This window comes from Doryrhamphus excisus, linkage group LG4, assembly GCF_037039965.1.
Source record: "Doryrhamphus excisus strain RoL-2023G ecotype Guam linkage group LG4, RoL_Dexc_Guam_v1.1, whole genome shotgun sequence".
Taxonomy (NCBI): Eukaryota; Metazoa; Chordata; class Actinopteri; order Syngnathiformes; family Syngnathidae; genus Doryrhamphus; species Doryrhamphus excisus.
The window spans coordinates 1,000,001-1,018,656 of NC_136360.1; the positions used below are offsets into that span (position 1 = coordinate 1,000,001).

General features: G+C 38.7%; 1 protein-coding gene across 2 annotated transcripts in view; it reads right to left on the reverse strand.

Moving 5' to 3' along the window:
- ptprc (protein tyrosine phosphatase receptor type C) overlaps positions 1–18,656 on the reverse strand; it is a 38,784-nt gene that overhangs the window by 11,325 nt on the left and 8,803 nt on the right. For both annotated transcript variants that reach the window (XM_058072320.2, XM_058072319.2), the window contains 20 exons: positions 18,401–18,415; positions 16,239–16,319; positions 16,129–16,146; positions 15,725–15,991; positions 15,431–15,649; positions 15,236–15,352; positions 9,988–10,122; positions 9,731–9,895; positions 9,508–9,657; positions 7,370–7,584; positions 7,175–7,235; positions 6,980–7,088; positions 6,806–6,843; positions 5,632–5,729; positions 5,456–5,546; positions 3,898–3,974; positions 3,793–3,829; positions 3,608–3,705; positions 2,234–2,359; positions 1,959–2,116 (listed from right to left, as the gene is read on the reverse strand). In XM_058072320.2, the coding sequence (XP_057928303.2) occupies positions 1,959–2,116; positions 2,234–2,359; positions 3,608–3,705; positions 3,793–3,829; positions 3,898–3,974; positions 5,456–5,546; positions 5,632–5,729; positions 6,806–6,843; positions 6,980–7,088; positions 7,175–7,235; positions 7,370–7,584; positions 9,508–9,657; positions 9,731–9,895; positions 9,988–10,122; positions 15,236–15,352; positions 15,431–15,649; positions 15,725–15,908 (2,078 nt within the window). In that variant the 5' untranslated portion in view covers positions 15,909–15,991; positions 16,129–16,146; positions 16,239–16,319; positions 18,401–18,415. The remainder of the gene's footprint in view (positions 1–1,958; positions 2,117–2,233; positions 2,360–3,607; positions 3,706–3,792; positions 3,830–3,897; positions 3,975–5,455; positions 5,547–5,631; positions 5,730–6,805; positions 6,844–6,979; positions 7,089–7,174; positions 7,236–7,369; positions 7,585–9,507; positions 9,658–9,730; positions 9,896–9,987; positions 10,123–15,235; positions 15,353–15,430; positions 15,650–15,724; positions 15,992–16,128; positions 16,147–16,238; positions 16,320–18,400; positions 18,416–18,656) is intronic.

Here is an 18,656-nt window from a genome sequence, read left to right on the forward strand (position 1 = left end):
AAATAATTTACTCTTTCGTCATTTGTCACTTAAAATTGCTTAAAAAAATGTGGTTACTATACGGTAGTGGATATTTCAGTTTATGATGAAAATGTATGCAAAAGTGATGCCGTGGTTTGTGCACATTTATAGTTCACACACACTATATTTTGCACGATGTGCAAACTACAAGGCACACAGAATAGTGGGTTTTTGGGCTCTTTTATTCCTTAAATGTCTTTTCTCTAATTATGTAATGGTAATGGTAATGGTTTTATTTCATTTGAACATGCATCAGATTACAATTGAATGCATCACATAATCAGTTCACAGTTCCACATGTCCAAAAGGAGTAGGAAGAAGCAAAGCTTATTAAATCCTACCCCTCCATCTGGTACTTTTACAATCAGTAACTGTTACATTTGTTCACTTCCTGCTTTCTGAATGTAATTTAATTTAATTTAATTTAATTTAATTTAATTTAATTTAATTTAATTTAATTTAATTTAATTTAATTTAATTTAATTTAATTTAATTTAATTTAATTTAATTTAATTTAATTTAATTTATCCCATCCATCCATTTTCCTCCGCTTATCCAGGTCCGGGTCGCAGGGGCAGCAGTCTTAGTAGGGAAGCCCAGACTTCCCAGTCCCCGGCCACCTCCTCCAGCTCCACCGGGAGGACACCAAGGTGTTCCCAGGCCAGCTGTGAGACATAGTCCCTCCAGCGTGTCCTAGGTCTGCCCCGGGGCCTTTTCCCGGCTGGGCATGCCCGGAACACCTCACCAGGGAGGCGTCCGGAAGGCATCCGGACTAGATGCCCCAGCCACCTAAACTGATTGATTTGATTTGATTTGATTTGATTTAATTTAATTTAATTTAATTTAATTTAATTTAATTTAATTTAATTTAATTTAATTTAATTTAATTTAATTTAATTTAATTTAATTTAATTTAATTTAATTTAATTTAATTTAATTTAATTTAATTTAATTTAATTTAATTTAATTTAATTTAATTTAGAGAAGTATTGGATGACATTTTTAGCTAATTGGTTATTTTGTGAAATGTCAAATGTTTTGTCAAATGTGACATATTTCTGGGCTAAAGTAACTACAGTACAAATATAAAGTATGTTATGTGGTCACTAGGTGTTATATTGATGAGACTTCAGCCAAAACAGGAAGTACTCTGTGATCATGTGACTCCCAACACCAACGTATTTGAGTCTATATAATGTTTTAGTTTCTGTCTTTTTCGTCGACTACATTGAGTAATACTATTGCAACTATAGGGGTGTTATTTCATGTCTTGAGGGCTCTAATAATGTTAAAGACCATATTTAGAACCAATTAACTTGTTTTACTGTAAACAATTTGAGCACGTAAACAAGGAAGTGAGGACTTCAAATGTAGACTTCAAGTGTTTCAAATGTACTTCTTCCCTGAGATCATATGTCTTCTCTCTAGAGAAGTATTGGATGACATTTTTAGCTAATTGGTTGTTTTTAGCCTTATGCATTATTTTAGCTGTTTGAAGATTAATTAAGTATATCAGCAAGTTGAAGTATTTGTGATTTTTTAGAGTAAAGTGTCAAGTGTAAAGGTGACTGTGGGGGTGCTATTTGATGTCTAGAGGGCTCTAACACATTTAGAAGGTAGTAAAACAGGTTTTCTATGAAAATATTCCATTTATTATCCTATTTTGTGGATACAACAATGTACTGCACTTTACAAAAGAGGTCAGTGAGGAGTGCAGGGGGGGGGGGGACCTTCTATGACTGATGGCCTCTGTCATCTTAGTATTTAGTGACAGGATGATACATCCAAAGTGAGTGAATGAGAGGTATCGCAGGAATACGCAGAAATACTGTAGTCAACATGTAGAGTGTATGTCGCTGTATGAAGTATTTAGAACTTCTGATTTTGCACTTCTACTTTGAATGGGACGAATTATCTTATTTTATAAGTTGACTTACCTGCAGTGGACAACAATGGGCCCACTGAAAATGTTTTTAAAGGCATTAACTCGCCGTCTGAGCTTCAAGAGGAGGTGGGGCTCCCCGGGAACGCCGTGATCAGGCCAACTGATGAACTGGATGTGGGTCACTTCTCTCTCTGTGCTCTTCTCTCTCCTCTAAAACACATGTAAAACACATGGCAGGATACCACACGGCTCAATGAGTACTTCATGAGACCGATGCATCTTTCTGCAGTATTAATGCACATTTTCACGGTTTCATCCGAGACTCACATTAGTCAGGCTAAGATTGCGGATAGTATAATCAGGGAAGTGATCTTCTGAAGTGAGCTTGACAACAAACTCCTCGTATATTTCTGTCTCTCGGTCAGGAGATGGCCAGTATTGCACACACTTGACCTGCAATAGAACACAGACCATGAAAACACAACCTTGTTATCACAATGTAACACACCAACTAAGGCTTTCAACACGCTTTGAACCCTGCAACCTAAACAATGATACGGCTAATTTATGGCTAGCGGAAAAACAGTTCCCATGATGCTTAGAGTGCAGACTCAGGAAGTAGTCAATAGGAGTCGAGAAGTGGACGCTAATATCAAGTTTTGACGTTTTACACAACGATCAGGATTCATTTTCTACCGCTTATCCTCACGAGGGTCGCGGGGCGTGCTGGAGCCTATCCCAGCTGTCTTCGGGCGAGAAGCGGGGTACACCCTGGACTGGTCGCCAGCCAATCACAGGGCACAACAAACTCCACACTGAGATGGCCGAGGGTCGAATTGAACTTGGGTATCCTAGCACGCTAACCACTCCTTCCGCCACGCAGCCCACGATCAAGATTTGATCTGACAAATCTTAAGTAAGTTTGATCAAGCATAGAATTAAGTACCGTATTTTCCACACCATAAGGCGATGTACACATGCTAAAACATTCATTCATTTATTTTCTACCACTTATCCTCACAAGGGTCGCACGGGGTGCTGGAGCCTATCCCAGCTGTCTTCAGGCGAGAGGCGGGGTACACCCTGGACTGGTGGCCAGCCAATCACAGGGCACATATAGACAAACAACCATTCACACTCACATTCATACCTATGGACAATTTGGAGTCGCCAATTAACCTAGCATGTTTTTTTTGGAATGTGGGAGGAAACCGGAGTACCCGGAGAAAAACCCACGCATGCACGGGGAGAACATACAAACTCCACACAGAGATGGCCGAAGGTGGAATTGAACCCTGGTCTCCTAGCTGTGAGGCCTGTGCGCTAACCACTCCTTCACCGTGCAACCCACAATCAAGATTTGATCTGACAAATCTTAATTAAGTTTGATCAAGCATAGAATTAAGTACTATATTTTCCGCACCATAAGGCGATGCTAAACATGTGGTTTATAATAAATAATACTCCCACATTTTCCTCCCACATTCCAAAAACATGCTAGGTTAATTGGCGACTCCAAATTGTCCATAGGTATGAATGTGAGTGTGAATGGTTGTTTGTCTCTGTGTGCGACAGCTGGGATAGGCTCCAGCACCCCCCGCGACCGTCATGAGGGAAAAGCGGTAGAAAATGAATGAATGAATGAAATTGAACTTTCAACCTGCATGAGGTCAATTGTGTTTGTGTTTCATGTTAAACTACCTTGTTTCCCTCCTCGCAGCGTGTTACCATGACAATGATAGAAGATTGCTGCTCCCAGATCATCCTCCAGAAGTCGCACACAGTTTCCTCCTTTGGGCCTGAAGCAGACATAAGACACACACAACCATGCACACTTAGTACACATAGGACTAAGTGCAAGTGCAAGACAGAGAACACTTTGGTACCTTGAGCTGCAATGTATTTCTTGGATTCGTTGTATCCCTGCACAGGAAGAAACATTCAATAAGTTTGCACCTTTCACACAGAATGCAAGCAAAAGTGACTTGTACATCGACGAAGCTGGCGTTGATGTAGTCGCAGCCGACTTCTCCATTTCCTGTTCTCAGCTGGACTCGGTTGTAATCGTCTGTTCAAGAGAGAACATATTCAGTATGGTTGTCAACTGTTTTTTATTACTAATTTTAATGAAACGCTTGTGGTCGGACACTAGGGGGCAGGTCTCTCACCCAGTCGGTAGGCGGGTTGGGGGCGTGGTTTGATGCCTCTCTTTTGGCGCGAAAATGTTTTTGAGCCGTCAAGAAATAAAGCTCTGCATAAGACGAGGTGAGTCTTTCTTTCCTGCAACGGCAACATTGGTGACCCCGACGTGATCCCGACCGCGTCCCTTCGTGTCTAAGGACCCTGGGCTCATTCACCACTGTTTTCCGCATTCATTCGTGCCACTGGACCTTATTTCGGCTCGTTTTGTTTTTGTACGCCATGACGCCCACCGGTCGCCCCTTCAGCCCCCCCTACGATGGTCCTTTTCGGGTGCTCGAGCATGGGTTTTGTGCTGGATTTTGGCGGCCGCAACAAGCTTGTGGATAGGCTTAAACCTGCGCATATGGTAGCGGGGGAAGAGATGTTGCCAGCACAGGTCCCTCGTCGTGGTCGCCCCCCCCCCGAGGTCCCCTTGGTGGCAGGCTGGTGAGGCGCCCTGTTAGGTTTTCGCCTTCTCCCTAGGATTCCCTTCTGGGTGTTCGGGGTGGGGGGTTGTGTGGTGGACACTAGGGGGCAGGTCTCTCACCCAGTCGGTAGGCGGGTTGGGGGCATGGTTTGATCCCTCTCTTTTGGCGCGAAAATGTTTTTGAGCCGTCAAGAAATAAAGCTCTGCATAAGACGAAGTGAGTCTTTCCTGCAACGGCAACATTGGTGACCCCGACGTGATCCCGACCGCGTCCCTTCGTGTCTAAGGGCCCTGGGGCCCCTGGGCTCATTCACCACTGTATTCCGCGTTCATTCGCGCCACTTGACCTTAGTTCGGCTTGTTTTGTTTTTGTACGCCATGACGCCCACCGGTCGCCCCTTCAGCCCCCCCTACGATGGTCCTTTTCGGGTGCTCGAGCATGGGTTTTGTGCTGGATTTTGGCGGCCGTAACAAGCTTGTGGATAGGCTTAAACCTGCGCATATGGTAGCGGGGGAAGAGATGTTGCCAGCACAGGTCCCTCGTTGTGGTCGCCCCCCCGCCCCACCCGAGGTCCCCGACCAACCCTGCGCGGATCAGAGAAGACTGTCCTTCTTCCCCTTTGCAGATTTTGCCCCTTGGTGGCAGGCTGGTGAGGCGCCCTGTTAGGTTTTCGCCTTCTCCCTAGGATTCCCTTCTGGGTGTTCGGGGTGGGGGGTTGTGCGGTGGACACTATGGGGCAGGTCTCTCACCCAGTCAGTAAGCGGGTTGGGGGCAGGTTTGATCCCTCTCTTTTGGCGCGAAAATGTTAGCACTATATAAGATGTTCCATCTTTGTGATTGTGGGGTTTTTGAGCCGTCAAGAAATAAAGCTCTGCATAAGACGAAGTGAGTCTTTCCTGCAACAGCCACATGCTGACCAATTTAAAAAAAAGTCACTTACATGGTAGGATGTCCACATAGCGGTTCTTGACGGCATTGCAAGGTTTTTTGGCTTCTTTCATGGAGTACCGTGTAAAAATTCTCGGGATGCTCTGAAAGCATAAAAATATAATCTTTGACTGTATGCCCCTCCCTGAGCACCAAATGATAATCCCAACAAAATACAATGCACAAAACCTGAAACTCAGCCAGAAAGAGGCGTCCCTCATCAGCCAGCTTCCTTTTGTATGCTTCCAGCAATGTGTCAGCTTCAATTGGTTCCACAGAAAGGCTCTCTGGAAGAACACACCATCACACAAATGATTTTTTTTAATGTGCTCCTGACACGCCGACCGCACGTAACGCACACCATTGCACGCAGGTTGGGAATTAAGTGAATAATAATAATAATAGGCTGCAAGGCGGTCTAGTGGTTAGCGCGCAGACCTCACAGCTAGGAGACCTGAGTTCAATTCCACCCTCGGCCATCTCTGTGTGGAGTTTGCATGTTCTCCCCAGTGCATGCGTGGGTTTTCTCCGGGTACTCCGGTTTCCTCCCACATTCCAAAAACATGCTAGGTTAATTAGCGACTCCAAATTGTCCATAGGTATGAATGTGAGTGTGAATGGTTGTTTGTCTATATGTGCCCTGTGATTGGCTGGCGACCAGTCCAGGGTGTACCCCGCCTCTCGCCCGAAGACAGCTGGGATAGGCGACAGCACCCCCCGCAACCCTCGTGAGGATAAGCGGTAGAAAATGGACGAATTAATGAATGAGTTCTCCTCCTATTTTGTGTGGAAGTGGTAACTTTTTGGCTTCTTATTTTGTCTTTCCCCACCCTCGGCCATCTCTGTGTGGAGTTTGCATGTTCTCCCCGTGCATGCGTGGGTTTTCTCCGGGTACTCCGGTTTCCTCCCACATTCCAAAAACATGCTAGGTTGATTAGCGACTCCAAATTGTCCATAGGTATGAATGTGAGTGTGAATGGTTGTTTGTCTATATGTGCCCTGTGATTGGCTGGCCACCAGTCCAGGGTGTACCTTGCCTCTCGTCTGAAGACAGCTGGGATAGGCTCCAGCACCCCTCGTGAGGAAAAGCGGTAGAAAATGAATGAATGAACTACTGCTGATTAGTAAAGAACAGAAAACTGTAGAAGAAAACTTTTTGGTATGTAGCATTTCTATATAGCCCTAGAACACAAAAAAGGCTGAAAATTTAGTCAAAAATGAGTCTAAAATTGCAGATACTGAGATGGATGTCTTTTATAAAATGTCTGGGATTGAATACGTTAAATGTTAAATGTATTGTCCATACAACCCAGTCACAGGACAAGTGGGCGTAGTAGGAGTCTATTCTATGTTCTGTACTTACTTGCATTGGGAATAAGAAGCAGGTTTTCACTCATGTCTCTGCAAGCAAATCAAAATAAAATAAAAGTTCATATGATGTTAGCAGGACCAAAATATGACACAGTTATAAATGCAATCAGCCTTGTAAAAGTTGAACGGTGCGAACTTTAGGAACAAGTTAGCGAAAAATACCTACCGGGACCTTTGGCGTTTAACTACGTAGATCTTGTAGAGAACCACGAGCAGTGCCACGGATGTGAAAATGATGAGGAAAATAAGAAACCCAGTGAGGGCTTTGTCATTGTCTGCAAAATAAACAACACAATCCCAGATAGAGTATATTTACAGTGCCAGGTAAATTTCCATGTACGGAAAAAAAAAACACACATACAACGAGTAGTAGTGGTGTCTTGCGAGATTGAGCTGTTGAAATCCTTGTTGGAGGCCAACACCTGAAACAGCAGAGCAGGTCTTTTACAGGAACAATACAGGACTCCCCAAAAAGAAAATAAGAAATATAAATAACAAAAATAAGAAAATAACAAAAACTTCAAATCACACAGAAGTTGAAATGGAATGTACACACCTCCACGTGGTAGGTTGTAGAGTAGCTCAAATCTGTGAATAGGAACTCACAGATTGTTTTCCTCTGCTCACTTTCCGCCATTTTACTACCATCCCGACGGAGTATTGCAATGAATGCATCGTTTGGCCCATTGAATTGATTTGAATGTTGACAGGTCACTTGAATCTCGTTGTTTTCAACAGTTGCTGCTTTCAGGTCAGTGACGCCGTCTGGCACTGGGGTGAAATCAAAACTTAGAAACGTTTGAAACATAGCGGACGCTAATATCATGTTTTGAAGTTTTACACAACAATAAGGATTCATTCATTCATTTTCTACCGATTATCCGCACGAGGGTCGCGGGGGAACCCTGGACTGGTGGCCGGCCAATCACAGGGCACAACAAACTCCACACAGAGATGGCCGAGGGTGGAATTGAACTCGGGTCTCTTCGCTGTGAGGCCTGCACGCTCACGATCAAAATTTGATCAGACAAATCTTAAGTATGTTTCATCAAGCATAGAATTAAGTACCGTAGTTTCCGCACCATAAGGCGATGTACGCATGCTAAAACATTCATTCATTTATTTTCTACAGTCATGAGGGTCGCGGGGGTGCTGGAGCCTATCCCAGCTGTCTTCGGGCGAGAGGCGGGATACACCCTGGACTGGTCGCCAGCCAATCACAGGGCACAACAAACTCCACACAGAGATGGCCGAGGGTGGAATTGAACTCGGGTCTCTTCGCTGTGAGGCCTGCACCCTCACGATCAAGATTTGATCTGACAAATCTTAAGTACGTTTGATCAAGCATAGAATTAAGTACCCTATTTTCCGCACCATAAGGCGATGTACGCATGCTAAAACATTCATTCATTTATTTTCTACAGTCACGAGGGTCGCGAGGGTGCTGGAGCCTATCCCAGCTGTCTTCGGGCGAGAGGCGGGATACACCCTGGACTGGTCGCCAGCCAATCACAGGGCACAACAAACTCCACACAGAGATAGCCGAGGGTGGAATTCAACTCGGGTCTCTTCGCTGTGAGGCCTGCACCCTCACGATCAAGATTTGATCTGACAAATCTTAAGTACGTTTGATCAAGCATAGAATTAAGTACCCTATTTTCTGCACCATAAGGCGCTGTACGCATGCTAAAACATTCATTCATTTATTTTCTACAGTCACGAGGGTCGCGGGGGTGCTGGAGCCTATCCCAGCTGTCTTCGGGCGAGAGGCGGGATACACCCTGGACTGGTCGCCAGCCAACCACAGGGCACAACAAACTCCACACAGAGATAGCCGAGGGTGGAATTCAACTCGGGTCTCTTCGCTGTGAGGCCTGCACCCTCACGATCAAGATTTGATCTGACAAATCTTAAGTACGTTTGATCAAGCATAGAATTAAGTACCCTATTTTCCGCACCATAAGGCGATGTACGCATGCTAAAACATTCATTCATTTATTTTCTACAGTCACGAGGGTCGCGGGGGTGCTGGAGCCTATCCCAGCTGTCTTCGGGCGAGAGGCGGGATACACCCTGGACTGGTCGCCAGCCAATCACAGGGCACAACAAACTCCACACAGAGATGGCCGAGGGTGGAATTGAACTCGGGTCTCTTCGCTGTGAGGCCTGCACGCTCACGATCAAAATTTGATCAGACAAATCTTAAGTATGTTTCATCAAGCATAGAATTAAGTACCGTAGTTTCCGCACCATAAGGCGATGTACGCATGCTAAAACATTCATTCATTTATTTTCTACAGTCACGAGGGTCGCGGGGGTGCTGGAGCCTATCCCAGCTGTCTTCGGGCGAGAGGCGGGATACACCCTGGACTGGTCGCCAGCCAATCATGGAGCACAACAAACGCCACACAGAGATGGCCGAGGGTGGAATTGAACTCCTCCTAGCCCCTAGCTGTGAGGCCTGCACGCTAACCACTCCTTCTGCCATGCAGCCCGCGATGAAGATTTGATCTGACAAATTTTAAGTACGTTTGATCAAGCATAGAATTAAGTACCGTATTTTCCGCGAACTGATTATGTGATGCATTCAATTGTAATCGGATGCATGTTCAAATGAAATAAAACCATTACCATTACCATTACCATTAGTTAGTATGCGGTTTCGAACACAGCCATTGTCTTTTTGCCACTTACCTCCAATGGCAGTATCCAATGGATCTGCAGTGGTTACTTGGCCAATATGCTTATTTCTGTAAGTGGGGTGGATCGTACATATATATGAAGTGTACGGACTCAAAGCGGTAACAGTACATCCAATAGGGTCTGGGTGTTTGCTTGCCATACCTGAAAAGTATATTATTTCCCTCTTAGAACACATTTAATGTCAACAACACCAGCGTGCATATGGCTTACTTACTTTTTCCAGACTTCTTCTTTTCCTCTATTTGAGGCACACAGCTGCATTCATATGATAGTTCTTTCAATTCAGAAGCGATACCTCTACAATTTTGACTTTCTGTCGTCCACTCCAGTCCGATGGATTCAGGAGTCACATGAGAGTTTGTAATTTGTATCTGAAGATCTGTGGATGAGGAACAAAACATCTTTTTTAACGCTGAAAAGCTTATTTTGCAAAGTCGTCACTGATATCGTTTGAGGTTTATTCCAACGTACCGCAGTCAATCCTGACCAGGAGAGGCGGTAGCGTTGCCATGGTGACATTGTGCTCCACGATGTGACCGGTACAGTTGTAGTTTGTGAAAGGTTCAAGGTGAGACACATTTACGCTGACTTTACTGACGTCCATGTCTGAGGAGAGACATAAGTCCATATCGGTATGGGTCACAAAGTGCTGGAACTTATATATATATATATATATATATATTGTATTGTATACAGTGCATCCGGAAAGTATTCACAGCGCTTGACTTTTTCTACATTTTGTCATGTTACAGCCTCATTCCAAACTGAATTAAATTCATCTCTTACCTCAAAATTCTACACAAAATACTCCATTATGACAATGTGAAAAAAGTTTTTTTTGACATGTTTTGAATTTATTAAAAATAGAAAACAAAAAAATCACATTTCCATAAGTATTCACAGCCTTTGCTTAATACTTTGTTGATCCACCTTTGGCAGCAATTACAGCCTCAAGTCTTTTTGAATATGATCCCACAAGTTTAGCACACCTATCTTTAGGCAGTTTTGCCCATTCTTCTTTGCAATAAGTCTCAAGCTCCATCAGGTTGGGTGGGAGACGTCTGTGCACAGCCATTTTCAGATCTCTCCAGAGATGTTCCATCGGATTCAAGTCTGGACTCTGGCTGGGCCACTCCAGGACATTCACGGAGTGGTTCTGAAGCCAATCTTTTGAGATCTTGGCTGTGTGCTAATGTCTACTGTCTATATGGTCAAGGTACATGACCAGTCTACTGAGGTCAAGAGCGCTCTGGAGCAGGTTTTCATCCAGGATATCTCTATATATTGCTGCATTCATTTTTCCTTCTATCCTGACTAGTCTGCCGGTTCCTGCTGCTGAAAAACATCCCCACAGCATGATGCTGCCACCACCATGCTTCACTGTAGGGATGGTATTGGCCTGGTGATGAGCAGTGCCTGGTTTCCTCCAAACATGGCGCCTGGCATTCACACCAAAGAGTTCAATCTTTGTCTCATCAGACCAGAGAATTTTGTTTCTCATGGTCTGAGAGTCATTCAGGTGCTTTTTGGCAAATTCCAGACGGGCTGCGATGTTCCTTTTACTAAGGAGTGGCTTTCGTCCGGCCACTCTACCATACAGGCCTGATTGGTGGATTGCTGCAGAGATGGTTGTCCTTCTGGAAGGCTCTCCTCTCTCCACAGAGGAACGCTGGAGCTCTGACAGAGTGACCATCGGGGCCTTGGTCACCTCCCTGACTAAGGCCCTTCTTCCCCGATCGCTCAGTTTAGAAGGCCGGCCAGCTCTAGGAAGAGTCCTGGTGGTTCCAAACGTCTTCCATTTAGGAATAATGGAGGCCACTGTGCTCATTGGGACCTTCAAAGCAGCAGAAATGTTTCTGTATCCTTCCCCAGATTTGTGCCTCAAGACAATCCTGTCTCGCAGGTCTACAGACAGTTCTTTTGACTTCATGCTTGGTGTTTGTGCTCTGACATGCACAGTCAACTGTGGGACCTTATATAGACAGTTATTATATTTCCAATATTATAATAATAATAATATATTATAATATAATATAATAATATATTTCCAATGTGCCACAGGGCACATATAGACAAACAACCATTCACACTCACATTCATACCTATGGACGATTTGGAGTCGCTAATTAACCTAGCATGTTTTTGGAATGAGGGAGGAAGCCGGCGTAGAAAACGCATGCACGGGCAGAGCATGCAAACGTCACACAGAGAGGGTGGAATTGAACTCCGGTCTCCTAGCTGCGGGCCTGCGTGCGCCGTGCCACCCACCGAGCTAATCAGATGGCCTCTAATTCATTTTTTCCCAAACTTAAGGAGCCAAAAACTTACCACTTCCACACGGAATAGGAGAACTTTTTTCCTCTCTTTAATGTCAGATATGCCATAGCTGACTTGCATGCAGTGTTAAGGTAATGTATGTAATGCGAGGTAATGTCTCAATGTTTTGTGCCATTACTGCTGCCTAGTGACCAAAATACTAATAATACCAGACTAATAACAGACCATAATCTACCAGGAAACAGCAGTCATTTATTAATTAATTTCTGAAAAAACACAAAAGGGCCAACTGTCAATCCGTTATGTGGTTTCTGCTGTGGAATAATATTTGAACATTGATATTTATTGTTATTTTTCATTTCTCACAGCTCTGTCAATTGTGGAACCAATTAACTGAAAAAAAATAAGGGACAACTGTATCAATAATTCAGAAGATGCCTTCAAATACATGCTGTTGATATGCAGTATTTCACACCGGTCACTAGGTGTCAGTAATGTTACATAGACAAATAGATAAACATAGATAATAATGCGGCTCATGTCTTATTTATGTCTCAAATGGCTTATTGTATGGCTACTTTATCGGGTGATACGAGTGTAAAAGTGACTATAGGGGTGTTATTTCATGTCTAGAGTGCTCTAATAACGCTAAAATTCTTATTTGGAAAGATGCTCTACAAACAACAAAAATTTATATTTATTTATAAACAAGAAAACTAATTGTATGGCTACTTTATCGGGTAATACGAGTGTAGAAGTGACTATAGGGGTGTTATTTCATGTCTAGAGTGCTCTAATAACGCTAAAATTCTCATTTTGAAAGATGCTATACAAACAACAAAAATGTATATTTATTTATAAACAAGAAAACTAATTGTATGGCTACTTTATCGGATAATACGAGTGTAAAAGTGACTATAGGGGTGTTATTTCATGTCTAGAGTGCTCTAATAACGCTAAAATTCTTATTTTGAAGGATGCTCTACAAACAACAAAAATGTATATTTATTTATAAACAAGAAAACTAATTGTATGGCTACTTTATCGGGTAATACGAGTGTAAAAGTGACTATAGGGGTGTTATTTCATGTCTAGAGTGCTCTAATAACGCTAAAATTCTTATTTGGAAAGATGCTCTACAAACAACAAAAATGTATATTTATTTATAAACAAGAAAACTAATTGTATGGCTACTTTATCGGGTAATACGAGTTTAAAAGTGACTATAGGGGTGTTATTTCATGTCTAAAGTGCTCTAATAACGCTAAAATTCTTATTTTGAAGGATGCTCTACAAACAACAAAAATTTATATTTATTTATAAACAAGAAAACTAATTGTATGGCTACTTTATCGGGTAATACGAGTGTAAAAGTGACTATAGGGATGTTATTTCATGTCTACAGTGCTCTAATAACGCTAAAATTCTTATTTTGAAAGATGCTCTACAAACAACAAAAATGTATATTTATTTATAAACAAGAAAACTAATTGTATGGCTACTTTATCGGGTGATACGAGTGTAAAAGTGACTATAGGGGTGTTATTTCATGTCTACAGTGCTCTAATAACGCTAAAATTCTTATTTTGAAGGATGCTCTACAAACAACAAAAATGTATATTTATTTATAAACAAGAAAACTAATTGTATGGCTACTTTATCGGGTAATACGAGTGTAAAAGTGACTATAGGGGTGTTATTTCATGTCTAGAGTGCTCTAATAACGCTAAAATTCTTATTTTGAAGGATGCTCTACAAACAACAAAAATGTATATTTATTTATAAACAAGAAAACTAATTGTATGGCTACTTTATCGGGTAATACGCGTGTAAAAGTGACTATAGGGGTGTTATTTCATGTCTAGAGTGCTCTAATAACTCTAAAATTCTCATTTTGAAGGATGCGCTACAAACAACAAAAATGTATATTTATTTATAAACAAGAAAACTAATTGTATGGCTACTTTATCAGGTAATACGAGTGTAAAAGTGACTATAGGGGTGTTATTTCATGTCTAGAGTGCTCTAATAACGCTAAAATTCTTATTTTGAAGGATGCTCTACAAACAACAAAAATGTATATTTATTTATAAACAAGAAAACTAATTGTATGGCTACTTTATCGGGTGATACGAGAGTAAAAGTGACTATAGGGGTGTTATTTCATGTCTAGAGTGCTCTAATAACGCTAAAATTCTTATTTTGAAGGATGCTCTACAAACAACAAAAATGTATATTTATTTATAAACAAGAAAACTAATTGTATGGCTACTTTATCGGGTAATACGCGTGTAAAAGTGACTATAGGGGTGTTATTTCATGTCTAGAGTGCTCTAATAACTCTAAAATTCTCATTTTGAAGGATGCGCTACAAACAACAAAAATGTATATTTATTTATAAACAAGAAAACTAATTGTATGGCTACTTTATCAGGTAATACGAGTGTAAAAGTGACTATAGGGGTGTTATTTCATGTCTAGAGTGCTCTAATAACGCTAAAATTCTTATTTTGAAGGATGCTCTACAAACAACAAAAATGTATATTTATTTATAAACAAGAAAACTAATTGTATGGCTACTTTATCGGGTGATACGAGAGTAAAAGTGACTATAGGGGTGTTATTTCATGTCTAGAGTGCTCTAATAACGCTAAAATTCTTATTTTGAAGGATGCTCTACAAACAACAAAAATGTATATTTATTTATAAACAAGAAAACTAATTGTATGGCTACTTTATTGGGTAATACGAGTGTAAAAGTGACTATAGGGGTGTTATTTCATGTCTAGAGTGCTCTAATAACGCTAAAATTCTTATTTTGAAGGATGCTCTACAAACAACAAAAATGTATATTTATTTATAAACAAGAAAACTAATTGTATGGCTACTTTATCGGGTGATACGAGAGTAAAAGTGACTATAGGGGTGTTATTTCATGTCTAGAGTGCTCTAATAACGCTAAAATTCTTATTTTGAAGGATGCTCTACAAACAACAAAAATGTATATTTATTTATAAACAAGAAAACTAATTGTATGGCTACTTTATCGGGTAATACGAGTGTAGAAGTGACTATAGGGGTGTTATTTCATGTCTAGAGTGCTCTAATAACGCTAAAATTCTTATTTTGAAGGATGCTCTACAAACAACAAAAATGTATATTTATTTATAAACAAGAAAACTAATTGTATGGCTACTTTATCGGGTAATACGAGTGTAAAAGTGACTATAGGGGTGTTATTTCATGTCTAGAGTGCTCTAATAGCGCTAAAATTCTTATTTTGAAGGATGCTCTACAAACTACAAAAATTTATATTTATTTCTAAACATGAAAACTACTTATCACAGTCGGGTCCGGAAGCAACTGACTACGTTAAACGAGGCATGACTGTGTATCGACACGTTAAGGTCACAGCTGATCATACACTAGCGTATCTACTTACCCTCACAGACGTAAACAGTGGAGTGATTGGTGCATTTGGGGGGTAAATAGGCTGTGATATTTGAAGGAATTGTCATGGTAAAATTCTGCTTTATCTCATCTGGAGTTAAAAAAACATCTGTAAAAGACAACCGACAGGAAGTAAGTGTGGAAACAGGTCGCCATGATGTACCTACATAGTTGAACATTACTATACCAGCACTGAAGAACGTGGTCAAGTCGTAGGGAGTACAATTTCTTGCAAAGCTTGTTGTGAATTCAGAGCAAATGGCGCTATAGGCCGGCCTGATGCACACGTCATTGCCGGCGATCTCCATATGAAAATCTTCAGGAAGTGACAGTGAAGTGCTGATGTTCCACTCAGAAGACAACCAAAGACAACCATTGGCGGTGTCACTGGTGACATCACTTTTATCTACAATGTGCATGGAAGTGTCTCATTAATAAATGTCTGATATTAACTGCAAATATCTTATTCTTATATACTCACGTATATTCGCTGTAAACGTCTTTGGCATCGGGTTTGTCAAGTTACAAAGAACTCCTTGTTTTGCTTCCTTGTCGTCGCCACTGCGATATGTAACGCTGTGCTCATATCCAGTGCAGGGTTTCAGGTGCGTGACGTTGACCGATGTGGTGTTCGAGTTTCTTGTCAGCGGCAGGCCGTCATCCATCAAAACAATGTCGTACACGCCAGCGGCAGAGCTGCTGATGTTGAACCTAAAACCGTACTTTATCGGTGTCACGGTGTAGGAGCCTGTACGGTGCAAAAACACAACAATGTCAATCTCGAAAACCGGAACAGCAGGAGATGTTTAATCAATTTACAGGTAATCCTCGGGATACAAACCAAACCAGTAAACAGAGGATCGCCTTAAGGCAAATAATACTCACACTGGATGGTTTCAGAGGCTGTATATTGATGGGGAAAAAGGACAGGGACAATATGAGCTCATCCTCACATAATATGCTAAACGATCATTCAAAATAAAGACAAGACTCACTGTTCGTGGCCTCCGTGTCATTGGAGATCCGAGGAAGGTTTCCTGGGGGTTGTACCGGGCTTGTGTTTGAATCATTTGAGTCTGAAAAGAATGTGATTCATGAGACGATGAAGATGTCACACGCTTACATTAGAGACATTACACAGGCTTTTAATACATCTCTCTGTCTCTCTCCATTTTTCATTTGGAAAGGCACAAATGTAGCAAATTTTACTTTTTTTACTTTTTATGTTTTTTTATAATTATATACAAATTAATTATATTTTAATTATATATTTATATAATTAATAATTAATCACTTTATATAATTAATTTATAGAATTTATAATGATATAATTATTGGCAACATTGAACAAACACTGAAGATTTTAAACAGCTCAGTAGCTCATTTTAAATAGCAAATTTTACTTAAGAAAATGTTTTTTACAATTATATAAAAAAATATTATATTTAAATTATATATTTATATAATTAATTTATATTTTTTTTTATATATATATTTAATTATATATTTTAATTCATAATATTTTATAAGGATCTAATTCATGACAGTGGCAATATTGAACAAACACTGAAGATTTTAAACAGCTCAGTAGCTCATTTTAAATAGCAAATTTTACTTAAGAAAATGTTTTTTACAATTATATAAAAAATATTATATTTAAATTATCTATTTATATAATTAATTACTTTATATAATTAATTTATAGAATTTATAAAAAAATATTATATATATATTTAATTATATATTTTAATTCATAATATTTTATAAGGATCTAATTCATGACAGTGGCAATATTGAACAAACACTGACGATTTTAAATAGCTCAGTAGCTCATTTTAAATAGCAAATTTTACTTAAGAAAATGTTTTTTACAATTATATAAAAAATATTATATTTAAATTATCTATTTATATAATTAATTACTTTATATAATTAATTTATAGAATTTATAAAAAAATATTATATATATATTTAATTATATATTTTAATTCATAATATTTTATAAGGATCTAATTCATGACAGTGGCAACATTGAACAAACACTGAAGATTTTAAACAGCTCAGTAGCTCATTTTAAATAGCAAATTTTACTTAAGAAAATGTTTTTTTCAATTATATAAAAAAATATTATATTTAAATTATATATTTATATAATTAATTACTTTATATAATTAATTTATAGAATTTATAATTTTTTTTAATATATATTTAATCATATATTTTAATTCATAATATTTTATAAGGATCTAATTCATGACAGTGGCAATATTGAACAAACACTGAAGATTTTAAACAGCTCAGTAGCTCATTTTAAATAGCAAATTTTACTTAAGAAAATGTTTTTTACAATTATATAAAAAATATTATATTTAAATTATCTATTTATATAATTAATTACTTTATATAATTAATTTATAGAATTTATAAAAAAATTATATATATATTTAATTATATATTTTAATTCATAATATTTTATAAGGATCTAATTCATGACAGTGGCAATATTGAACAAACACTGAAGATTTTAAACAGCTCAGTAGCTCATTTTAAATAGCAAATTTTACTTAAGAAAATGTTTTTTACAATTATATAAAAAATATTATATTTAAATTATCTATTTATATAATTAATTACTTTATATAATTAATTTATAGAATTTATAAAAAAATATTATATATATATTTAATTATATATTTTAATTCATAATATTTTATAAGGATCTAATTCATGACAGTGGCAATATTGAACAAACACTGACGATTTTAAATAGCTCAGTAGCTCATTTTAAATAGCAAATTTTACTTAAGAAAATGTTTTTTACAATTATATAAAAAAATATTATATTTAAATTATATATTTATATACTTAATAATTAATTACTTTATATAATTGATTTATAGAATTTCTTACAATTTTTATATATATTTAATTATATATTTTAATTCACAATATTTTATAATGATCTAATTCATGACAGTGGCAACATTGAACAAGCACTGAAGATTTTAAACAGCTCAGTAGCTCATTTGAAATAGCAAATTTTCCTTAAGAAAATGTTTTTTATAATTATATAAAAATAAATTATATTTTAATTATATATTTATATAATTAATAATTCATTATATAATAACGTTAAATACTATGGATTGTCACTCACCTGATATGTTTTGACCTGGAAATGAAAACAAAGAAGTACTCATTAAAAAAAAAAAAAGCACATCATTGTTTGTCAAGACACAACAAGACACAACTAGTATATATATATATAATTTTTTTTACAATTATTTAATTTTACAGACTCCATTGCTTGTGGCAGAGTGCTATATCATTCCATCTGTTGTTTTCTGAAATCCGCAGTATTTGTGCTTTTATTGTCAATTTATTAGCCCACTTTTCCCCCCCCCAAAATCATC